We start from the raw sequence: 11,455 nt of genomic DNA, 5'->3' as shown, positions 1-11,455 counted from the left end.
CTGAAGCAAAACAAACTCATAATTCCTTTTTATCATCTCTCTTCATTTTATCATGGATCTATATAGAGGAAGCAGTAAAAATATGCTGCTTCCATTTTATATTTGCAATCATACTGGGGAAAAGAGGCTGAATCATATCTTACATGCCAAACCCAAAACAAGTTCTGGTTTGTCTTATATAAGTCTTATAAAAAAAAAAAAACCCTCATCATTGCCAACTTCCCGCCTAACAACCAAACAGCCCTCAGCATTTCCAAAATATTAACAAACACAAAATCTTCTGTTCTTCCTGATTAGTTTGATCATCTTAATATATTTAAGAAGCTCCTCATATCACAGCTAGATTAAGATTTGAATAAAAAACAAAGCAACATCTGAGTTAAACCACGCTTGTATTTTTATTATGAATTAATTAAACTAGGCAACAGAGGAGGAAAAGGGTCAGAAAGAATCAGTATCAAAGCCCTGAAACACTGCCAGAATTTGAGATCACTACTAGAGATGAAATTATTGATTGAGTTCAAATAAGTAAACAGTGAGTACATCTTATACAAACATGAACTTACAGTGACATATTGCAGTGAGGTGGGTTGTGGCCGTTTCCCTGAGCTCCAGCTCAATAAGTCTTTTCAGCTGGACTGTGGAGGCTGTTATTTAAATGGGTGGGGTGTGAGTGTTGAAAACACGTGTATGGACTGTGCAAGTCCTAACATTTCCATTTTAACATAACAACATTCCTGCTTAACAGTTTGTAATTGTCACACAGTGACGTTCAGCTGGTGACAGTTAACCTAACTCGTATTTGTACAGTTGCATGTATGATTTACATGTACAGACCTGGCGCTAACAGGGCTTTGATACTCCATAAATAACAAATTATAGACATAAATTCAGTTAAACAGGTTGTTGCTTTACCCACAGAATCCAAACAGCGGATTAAGCGTGAACACCTTCACGTAATATGTAAAGAAATCCATATTACTGTGTTATTTAGGCACATATCCTTGTCCTTACGATATATATTTAATATATTATGATATGTATAGAAGCATATATTAAAATGTATGTAACCTAATAACAGTAAAGAAGAAAAAACACTACCATATTTTATCTTTTTGTAATAAATGTAAATATTTTTAATGATGGGATGGTCAGCCGCAGTGATATAAACATATACAGGAAATAATAAGTAAGAAAAAAACAAAAAAAAAGTCCTGAATTTAAACATTTACATATGCATTCAGTTTAGTTTCAGAACAAAAAGCAGATAAAAGCTACTGTAAACCCCCAAAACCTCATGTAGGTAGACTGCTACTATGCATAGATACAAAAAACTACTATATACTGCAAAATGCTACAAAAGTTACAACAGTTTGAACTTCATACATGTAACTACTCAGTGTATTAATATGTAGTTTGTAACCGTTTTAAGTGCTACAGTGTCGTTTAATGCAGAAGTTTGGTTTCAGAAACAACTAAAGCTACAAACGTATTAGTTCATCTCTCTTATGTTTCTGTGTGAAAGAGACTTTTACACTCCGGTTTAAAGATGATGGCTGTTTTTGCCTTTGTTTTCTAAACCTAAGTCCACTTTAAAAATAGTTTTCATGAAAGGCTGTAGTGAGGACTGAGTAGTATGTTTGGACTCAGATGACCAGATTCAATCCCCCATGACAGTATTTGTCCTGATGAAAGGTCTCCTGAATAACCTGTTTTTTAAACTTGCTGCTGCCGTTTAAAACAAGAATATCCTGTTTTTCTTTCTTTCTTTTTTTTGTTTGAAACAGAACATTAATATTCACACCTTTGGCTCTTACATATTGTCATGGAGTCGGCCCTGAGCTTCCTAGGCGTCACAAAAGTAAAGAGAAATGGACCCTATAATTAAGAAAAGCTTGATTTTAGAGGTGTGTTTTGCATGATTTCCTGTTGTTAGTTTGATTAGACATTCTCTTCCACACACAGAAAATGATCATGAGGTCCGTCTGGCACAATTCAACAAAACAAACTCAAGAAGGCTATTTTGATGTAAATCTCATGCGGCATTCATTACAGAACAGTTCTTCAAACTCCAACCCCATTCATCACCCAGCTGACGACTAGGCTAAAGCTACGTCAGTAATGTTGTCACCCTCAGCAAACATGGTTTGCACACAAACATTATAAAGTAGTACATCAATGTAGCACATTCAGTTCTGACCCATAAAGTTATTTTAAAAAATGCTCCACTTCAAAAACATGATCTTTGTTCTACCGACATAAAAAAGTTTTGGTAACAAGAGCGTGAGTCATCAACTAATGTAGGAAAAGAAATAAAGTCGTCCAGTTACACCAGTAAAGGTGACATTCACATGTTAAATGACCTGATGTGAAAACATTTTCGATATATACATTTTGTACAGTGTAGGCGTTGTTAAAGGCACTGCAGTTTAGATACATGAAGGCTCGGCAGGTGTTTGCTCCACCCAGGCTTACCTCTAACTTATCTCCCATTCCTTTTAAAGATCAGTGTTAATTTATTACTTAATGGCTTTGTAAACACGAGCAAATCTTTCCCACAAGACAAAACAATAGAAAAACCTTTCCCTCCATTATTGCTGGTAGGAGAGAAAACTGAATTAGTTACGAGTACATTCACGTTCAGACTATTTCTTACAAAATAAATATTTTAAGGATAACGTGTGATTGTAGACATTTAATTTAATTTAACAGCAAGACATTTCAAACAGTAACTCGAGAAGCTGCAAACTTCAATTCATTCTGAAAGTAAAAGTTCCCCTCAAAGCTGAGTTTCTTTATGACAAACTTTCACTTTTTTTGCACATAACCGACCCAACAATAACCAATCACAGTGAAACCTACACTTCACAGTTTTTTCAGGATTAGAAATTATGCGCGGGGAGAATTACATTTAATTTTAGTTGACTATGGTCCTGGCTGTGAGGCTAAAATAAAAGTTTGTTGTCACTCTGGCTGTGATTCAATCGTAGGACCTTTAATTGTGGAATCAAATTTTTCATTTACACGGTCATTATTCCAAATTGAGCTATGATACAACTTTAATTAAGCTTTAAATAACCGTATTTGGGTGTGCAAAAGAGAAATGTGTCTCAAAGCCAAGGACTGATGCAAAGGTTCAGTTTTTACAATGTACAAGTACTTTGGCTTTTATCCTACATAAGTACTGCCATCACTGTAGACAAGGCACATAGGCAACAATAAACTGAGATGTCCACTGCGTACATGTAAACATAGATATTTGGACAGATTATCTTTTTAGTGTTTGGTGTCACAGTCTCCGTTGGGAGCAGAAAGGCTTTGGACGTAGCGGACGGCGTCTGCGATGGTAAAGAAAACGATTCTGCTCTCCCCTCCATCGCTTCCTTTTTTGTCGGGGTAGTATCCCCCTCGTTCCAGAGTGTCCAGTACTGAGGTATTACACTGGGCCAGGACAACCTTGACCCCGAGTTCTCCGTAATCTTTGCGGACCTCCTTCAGAGCATTCACTCCAGCGGTATCCAGAAACAAAACGGCGACTACAGTCTATCACTATGCTGCGTAAGCTGGATTTCTCATCAGGCATCAGCGTTACAGTCGCAGTAGCTTCATCCTCCTTCTCTGACTTCATGTTTGTGGCGTCTGCGACTCCCTCCTGCTGTTTGCTCTTCTTCTTCTTGATCTTCAAACGCCGTGTTTTCTCCTTCACGGGGTCAAGCCCCACGCACTTGTAGAGAGACTTTTTGAACATGCTCTGGTTGGCGTAGTAGAGCGGAGCCTCGTATCTGAAAACGGCCACTCCTGGATGCGTTTGAAGGCCGCGGTAAGAAGACAGGTCCTCGTAATGTTCCCTAGTCGTTGCACGGCCCAGCTCCAGGACCTGGACTTGCTGGGTTCGGCCCAGGACGCAAAAGGCCGACACCAAAACCCCGACGAGGAGACCTAGCTCTGTGTTGACCAGCGACGAGGTCAACATGGTGACCAGCCAGATGGAGGTATCCACATGGTTGATGCGCCACATCCGCGGAATGTCGGTGAACTTTCGTAGAGCGCCACGGAGGTTGACCACTATGATGACGGCGAGGACACACCTGGGTGAGAAGAGATTAGGAGTGTCAGCATCAGTCAGGTTTCAGGTTTTTAAATACGACTGCACTTTCACTTTTTCACTGTAGATTTTTTAAAAAGGGAAAAGACTGAAGGGCAAAGCTTGAAACACCGAGTCAGCTGAAGAGACAAACAAGAGAGAGGGCAGGATAATAAGAGATAAGAAACAAAGAGAAAACAATCTGTCCTCAGCAGATGTTTGACATTATCAACCAACACATTCCATATGATCAGTGACGCACTGAGTGTCCATGGGCGTGTACGTTGGTAACGTCAGCTTCAGTCACAATCAACAGACAGTGATCAAGGCTCACACAAAACTCAACACTTCTCCCACTGAGTTAAAAGTCCTGTTTATCTTTCTAGTTGGCAATTAACTCATTTGCTTCATTAATTCATATTTCTGCTCCTCCTTATTCCATAACTGTGTCTTGTTATATTAGCATGGAAATTAAACCTTCTTTTTTTTTTAATCTGCATCTTCACTGCCTGAAGATATTTAAACTAGCAAAACGTCTGCAGAGCGAGAACCAGCAGAGTCAGCATCAACCCTGAACTACAACCACAGGTTATCTGTATTTGTCTAAGTCTACCCTTGAAACCTCCTTTCATGGTTAAAAAAAAAAAAGCTGATAAGAACTGGTAGCAAATGTTTATGTTAAATGAACTTAGACAGCTGTGTCTTTGTGTCCCTTTTCTTTCAAATATACTTTACTGAAGGTTTTATTGGAAACTGTACAACCTGAATGTCATATCTTGGCTCAGAACCAAATTGTGAATGAGTCTCAGTTGCACATGGCTGGTCATGATTCTCCTCAACATGCATTTAACAGATAAAGAGCTAAACATCTAGTGTGAGAATCTTTACTCTGGCCACTGAGAACAGCTTTTTCTGGCTCTTCAAGAGTGAAATTACTGGGATGAGTCGAGCCGGCGTGACGGCTCTGACCAGCCTTTACAAAAGAATGTGCTATTTTTAGGAAAGACTTACAACTATTACAGCAGAGTGAAGACATTCAGAGTTTCCTTTTTTAAAGTTTTAAGATTATTAAATGTGTATCTCCTGCACAAATGGCTGATTATTCTTATTCTATCACTCCCATCCTGTGATTGTATGTTTTATGTCTATAACATAACCAAGCAAACACATCAAGGTCATTGTAGTTCCATGATAAGAGCATTAACGTTGTAATTAAAGCAATCAGAATTGGGAGATTATTTTGCAAGTGTAAATAATTGAGGAAGACCCATAAATCGATTACTAATTAAGATTTTGGCGTGCTCACTTCTGAAGGGAATAGAAGAGCGGTGCGATCACCAGAAGCACCAGCAGCAGGACGAGGGCGCTGACCAGACCCGACATCTGAGTCTGGCATCCCTGTCGACTCCTTGACGAGGGTCTTGGTCAGAGCAGCGCTGGTGGTGAAGCAGCGGAAGAACGATGGTAGGATGTTGCAGAAGCCGATGGCGTACATCTCCTGGTTGGCGTCCACCTTGTAGCCGTGCTTCTTGGCGAACATTTCTGACAGCGAGACGGTGATGGCGAATCCCACGATGGCTATGGAGAAGGCGTCGACGGCCACGTTGGGAATCAGAGACCATGAGGGCAGCTGGGGAGGGAGGAAGCCTGTGGGGATGTCGCCGGCCACGCCTGAACCATAGTCTGTGTTGAAGTGGCCAAAGTGAGAAGCCAGTGTCGCGATTATCACCACGAAGAGCTCAAAGGGAATCGGGGCCTGGGTGAGGAAAAAGACACACACTTAATATGAGAATTTTCTGACAGTGGAAAGCCTAGTAGAGTCAAAAAAGTAAAGTTAAGTTAAGCCCACGAAAGGTGGGGAGAGGCCATGTTGGATAAATCTCAAGTGTTTTACCTGCATATGGTGGTATTTTCAGGACATCTCCAACTCAGCCTGTTTGGCTCAGCTCAACAATCCACAGCTTTGTTTGCACTTTGTCAGTTTTAGCTGCACTTTTGCCTCCACCTCAACTCTACCATTAGCATGCTAATATTAGCACTACTGTCAAAGTATAGCTGAGCCAGCACAAGTCAAGTCAACCAATAATTGGCAATTTATTTCACTCTGGACCAAAGTGTTGGGCTGTCAGAGCAACCAAGTAATTGACCAACTGATGTCACCATCCCCTGCACCATCCTGCAGTATTACAGTGGTCAAAATGGATCATAAAAATTGAAGAAAAAGACGAGAGGACAGGGTCTTCGCCTCTGCAACTCCTTCAATTGGTTGCTTGTATTTTTGGTGATTGAGGATAAAGCTTTATCAGACTGTTGCCAATTGCAAACAGTCTTGAGAAATGGCATGTTAAATGGTTGCGACATATAAAAGGAACAGAACAAAAAAGACAAAGGTCTTTACCTTCAGCTTGGCTTTGAAACGATCGTTGAGCTCCTTGGCCGGTATCAGTATCAGCAAACACACCAAACTGGTCACCAGGTCACAAATGTTTGTGTTCCCCAGGTTGGTGAGTATGCTGTACCAGGTCTTGAATAAAGTGAACCAGCCCTGAGGTCTGGGGATCTTCAGACCCAGTAGGTACTTGAACTGGGAGGTGAGGATGGTCAGGGAGGCTCCTGTAGCGAAGCCACTGAGAAGAGAGTCGGAGAGGTAGACGGAGACGAAGCCTACCTGGAAAATTCCCATCAGCACCTGAGAGAAAAGGTCAATAATTTATCAAGCTAAAACATCACGGATACATTTATACTTTAGATATTTGTCCTCAGATTCACGTACCTGGTAAACTCCAGCAGTAAAAGTAACTGTAAGCTCCCACTGTGATTGCATAGCAGCTTCTGTCACATTGTACCCCCACGCTGCCATTCCCCTGGACAGCCAGCAGGACGGCGCTGTTGTTACTACTGATGCTGCTCTCTGTGAGGTATCCTGCCAGAGCTAACTCCCTGTCCACGACCTGGCCCACGAGCAGGCAGAGCACCCCGAAAATCCCCTACCGAGATGTGTCTGGAGCTGCCTAAGACGGCGTAGATAATGGAGGAGAAGAACGAGGTGTAGAGACCATATATGGGGTCCTGACTGGCCAATAAGGAGTACGCTATGGACTGGGGCACCAACAGGATCCCAACAATCAGTCCTGACATCACGTCACCCAGAAGCCAGTCCCTCAGCTGGTAGCGTGGCAGCCATTTTAGAATGGGGAAAAAGCCCAGTATTTTGGATTTTGCCTTCTTTGGGGTGCAGGAGCAGTGTTTCTTCAGCCGCTGTAACACAACGGTTTTACAGCTTTTCCCCGCTTCTTTCTCCACCCTTTCCAGGATGAGAGGCTGCTGCTGGTCACTCTCTGCTCCATCCTCTGCTGTTGTACAGCAGTCGTTGCCATGAGTCATGATCGAGCCCCTGATGTAGAAAAGAGCTCAGTTTACTTACGTTTATCTGACACAGCTTAGTGCAAGTGACATTTTAACAAAAAAACAATCTGCTCTTAATGTAAAATTTGCATCTGACAACAGTAACGAGCAAATATAATACTCGAGAAGCAGTGAGGTGGAGGGTGAGGGGGAGTGATATCAAATGTCGGGTCACTGCCTGTAGGCCTGACTGCATAGCTCTGTCCCTTTGCTGAAGCAGAGAAATAGTTCCTCCTCTTCATGTTTCATCACAATACAGATAACACACTTCCCCTTATTCATACACACAGCTCAGCTTACACCTTTAGTGTCCTTTACACAGAAAAATAAGCCCTAACCGATCATCACCAGCACTGACATCTACCAAACTGTGGGCAAAGTGAGCAGGAATCTAGGGAAAATGACAATTAAGATCATTATGTAACAGGCTTCAGTTACTTAGTGGCTGGATGTTTATGGTATTTTATTAAATTACATTTAATCATTTTAACAAGTCAAAACTTAGTACAAAGTATGTAGGTAAAAATGGACTCATGGTTGAAAAGTCAGTTTTTATTAAAGACCTAGTTTACCGCTGAAAAAAGCTCTCAATATGTTTTTCTTTAGAGAAAAATATCCTTATAATACTTTTATACTATGGTACTCTTGTAAACGACTATTGCTCTGCAGACTTATTCACATGACCTTTAAAGGTTTCTCCAAATTGTAACGTTAATAGGATTACAGTAACGTTAACTTGCTCTGTTTTCCAGGAGAAGGCATGTGTAGTGGCGTTAATGAGATTAATGCTCATGCCTACAGTCAGGCTATTTAAATGCTGACTGTTAACACAGGGAAGCGGAATAGCAGCCCTTCGTCAACTGATGCGAATTATATGTAGAGAAAAAGTCCGACGCTACTAAATGGCAGTATGAATAATAAGTTTATCTGACACTAAGTTAATTTATTTAATGTCCATCGCAGTGAGATGAGGCTCGGAGCTGCCAGCGTTGCCTTAGTTGAGCTATGAATGAGCACCATTGTAAACAAGTTGTCAACGTGGACACCAGTTGAAACTTTTAGCCGACTAAACTTAACTTAACGCGACAGTTCGCTCTTCTACGCAAAAATATACACATATCGTTGAACATGTATAAAGTTACTGACCTGAGCTCGGATCAGTCGTTTTTACGAAGTTATTGTAACGTTGTGTTCACGCGCTCGAGTTTCATTCCGCCTCAAATTCATTTTCCACTAGTCGGTAGCTGCATGCGTCGTGACGTTCTGTGGAACGCGAGAACGTCACATGACCTGCTGAGACAAAGATGGTCTGTTACTGAAGATGAATCACTTTGTAGCAAAATAAATACATTTAAAAAAAAGACATCGCCCAGTTAAAATGTAGCTATATGAATTAAGGACAATGATATCGAATATATGGCAAAGAATTTACTGTTTTTTGGTCGTTTTAGTAAAGAAACAAAAGAGGTTCTTTATTCTGTAACATCCCAACACAAACTTTCCAGAAACACACTCTTGAAAATCTCTGTAAGCAGAGCCAGAGCTCACAACTTTTCCATGCTCACAACTGATGGCTCAAACCCTAAACTTTTTTAAACAATACAAGACTTAGACAAGAGAAAAACAGTAGAAAATTGGGCAATGCAGAAATATTTTAAATTTAATGAAGTGTCAAGTCATAGTTAGTCAATAGGAAGCAGTCCTCCCAGTCCACCCAGCTGATTCAGCTGTTTGTCCAAAAATGACAAATTGGCCTACAGTGCAACATCCCTATTTGTCATGTTGATCTTGGCCACTATCCAAAAATAGTGAGAGCTCTTTTTGCTTTGCAGATCTCTGAGCAGACCCTCACAGATTGACACCACATTAGTAAAAACCAGCTGCAAAATCCTGAAAAAGTTTGTTTTGTTATCCCCCATGATATAACTTTTGTTGTTGCAGTTTGTTATTCTCTGTCTGTTCCTCAGAAAGGGTGTAAGAGTGACTGATGCTGAGAAACATGATACAGAATGAGCTATAGGAGACACAAGTTTGCTATGACGTAGCCAACAATACTGAATCCCACATATATGATACATGTACCTCAGGGAGTGTCAGGAAGGGATGGAGTGTTGCTGAGTTTTATTTACTCATTTTTGCTGAGATCTTACATAACGAGAAAATGACCTAAACAAGTTAAGGTAATCAATTAATTAACAAGTTAACTGATAAGTTGTTTTTCTACTTTTCACAGTAACCAACAATAGAAATAGTACAGAGTTGTTGAGAAAAAGAGATGTTTTTTTCTTGTTTCATGGTTAAACCTGAACCACTAATACCAGCTGTAAAGTTATAAAAAAAAAGTTTTTCTTACCCCCAATGATATGACTTCACACAATTTGTTATTCTCTGTCTCAGAGGGAGTGAAAGTGACTGATGTTTGTAGTTCCTCACCAAAGAGTGAAGACGTACGATACAGTATGAGCTGTCGGAGAGGCAAGTGAGTGTAATACTGTATTGTTGCCATAACATAACCAACAATAGTGAATTGGAGGAAATGTGGAACCGGTAACTCAGGGAGTATCAGAAAGAGAGAGGGAGAGGGTGTAATGATCAGAGCAGATTAACTGATGATACTGCAAATGTGCACAGTAACAAACTCCAGAGGAAAACAGAAAAAATGTTTTGTGTGTGTGTTCTTCAGGCTTTGTTTCGTGGTTCGCCTTGACTCTCTAAAACTGATATTGTTAGCAGCTCATAAAAAATAAAACATAGGACCATGCACTACCAGATGAGTCATGAGTTATTGAGCTAATACAGAATATAGCTACTTAATTAACAACAGAGCTAGTATCAGAACTCCATCTAAATGTCTCCAGACAATCCTGTATCTTAATCAATAATCCACAAACAGTACACAACTGAATGGAAAGATTTTTATATATATATATATACTTTTTATAGAAACAACAGTTTTTTACACTGAAATGAAAGTATGAGAAAGTATAGTTTACTGTTTAAATCTTTAGATCATTAATGTAAAACTGTGGTCTGATCTCACACGAAAGCCTGTTAATCATATAAATTCAGAAATAACAAGGTCCTTGAATTATTTAAAAAATGAAGTAATATGCATTTAAGATCTTTTTATTGATGTTTATCTCTTTTTTTTTCTTGTCGAGTTAGCGTACTGTCTTGATCTATTAATTGAAGTCTGTATATGACTCTCTCTTCAGTGTGTATACCTAAAACTACATCCATGTTAAAAATGTCTTTTCTTGTACTCCTAGTAATCATTTTGGTGGAAGTATCTGCAAAAGCATGCAAACAAGTGGTTTCTACACGGCTAATGAACAGAATATTTCAGGTCAACAGGCTTTGTGCATGGTATCATTTTAATTGCACTACATAAGAGTCCTTGTGTTAAACTGTGTCTTATAGTGAGACTGAGGGGAATCCCAGGCTGTGTCAATAAACACTGGAAGGTATCGTAATCCCAGTGTTGTAATTGGATGCAGGCTTATGTCCACACATGACCATTTAAAACCATCCTGGTAATCCTTTATCTTTTCTCAGACACCTGCAGAGTTGGTTAGTAGGACGGAGGGATTATACACTTTACTGGAGACAATACAAAGACTTTAACAGGTAGAGTTGCTTCATTTTTATTTTTTATCTGTTAGATCTGTGGGATGCACATGTTCGTCGTATGTTGTATGGTTGTTGATGAATTTCTATGTGACGTACCTTGGGCGTGGCAACAGTATAAGGCAGAGAGAGGCAGAAGGGATGATCATAGGAAATTACTACCAATCTGCAGTGCTAGCAGGTTAAATTAAATGCCAGGAATAATTCTGAGTCAGGCCACATACAGTCATATACAGGGCTTGCTTGTAGTGACAAACCCACAGACAATTATCCCTCAATTATCTGCAGTTCTACTGAGCATTTTAAGATCTTTAAGTTCATTGTTTTGGTTTTTGCAGC

At 40.0% G+C, this 11,455-nt stretch overlaps 2 protein-coding genes across 2 annotated transcripts in view; one reads left to right on the top strand and one right to left on the bottom strand.

Annotated features, from left to right (window-relative positions):
• Positions 1 to 379: 379 nt before the first annotated feature.
• slc26a2 (solute carrier family 26 member 2) lies at positions 380 to 9,976 on the bottom strand. Its single transcript, XM_018679595.2, is given in 10 exon segments — positions 380 to 3,534; positions 3,536 to 4,088; positions 5,391 to 5,476; positions 5,478 to 5,840; positions 6,483 to 6,773; positions 6,858 to 6,887; positions 6,889 to 7,071; positions 7,073 to 7,478; positions 8,636 to 8,779; positions 9,843 to 9,976. Coding segments are annotated over 8 exon segments (2,160 nt in total). The 5' UTR covers positions 7,469 to 7,478; positions 8,636 to 8,779; positions 9,843 to 9,976; the 3' UTR covers positions 380 to 3,276.
• A 1,013-nt stretch (positions 9,977 to 10,989) lies between these two features.
• The window catches only part of pde6a (phosphodiesterase 6A, cGMP-specific, rod, alpha), a 28,765-nt gene continuing 28,299 nt past the window's right edge, over positions 10,990 to 11,455 (top strand). Inside the window, exon 1 of the mRNA XM_018679592.2 lies at positions 10,990 to 11,116. The gene's annotated coding sequence lies outside the window, so the exon portion shown is untranslated. The remainder of the gene's footprint in view (positions 11,117 to 11,455) is intronic.

This window comes from Lates calcarifer, linkage group LG8, assembly GCF_001640805.2.
Source record: "Lates calcarifer isolate ASB-BC8 linkage group LG8, TLL_Latcal_v3, whole genome shotgun sequence".
Lineage (NCBI taxonomy): Eukaryota > Metazoa > Chordata > Actinopteri > Centropomidae > Lates > Lates calcarifer.
The sequence above is the reverse complement of the archived record's forward strand: the minus strand, read 5'-3'. Positions and strand labels throughout refer to the sequence as shown.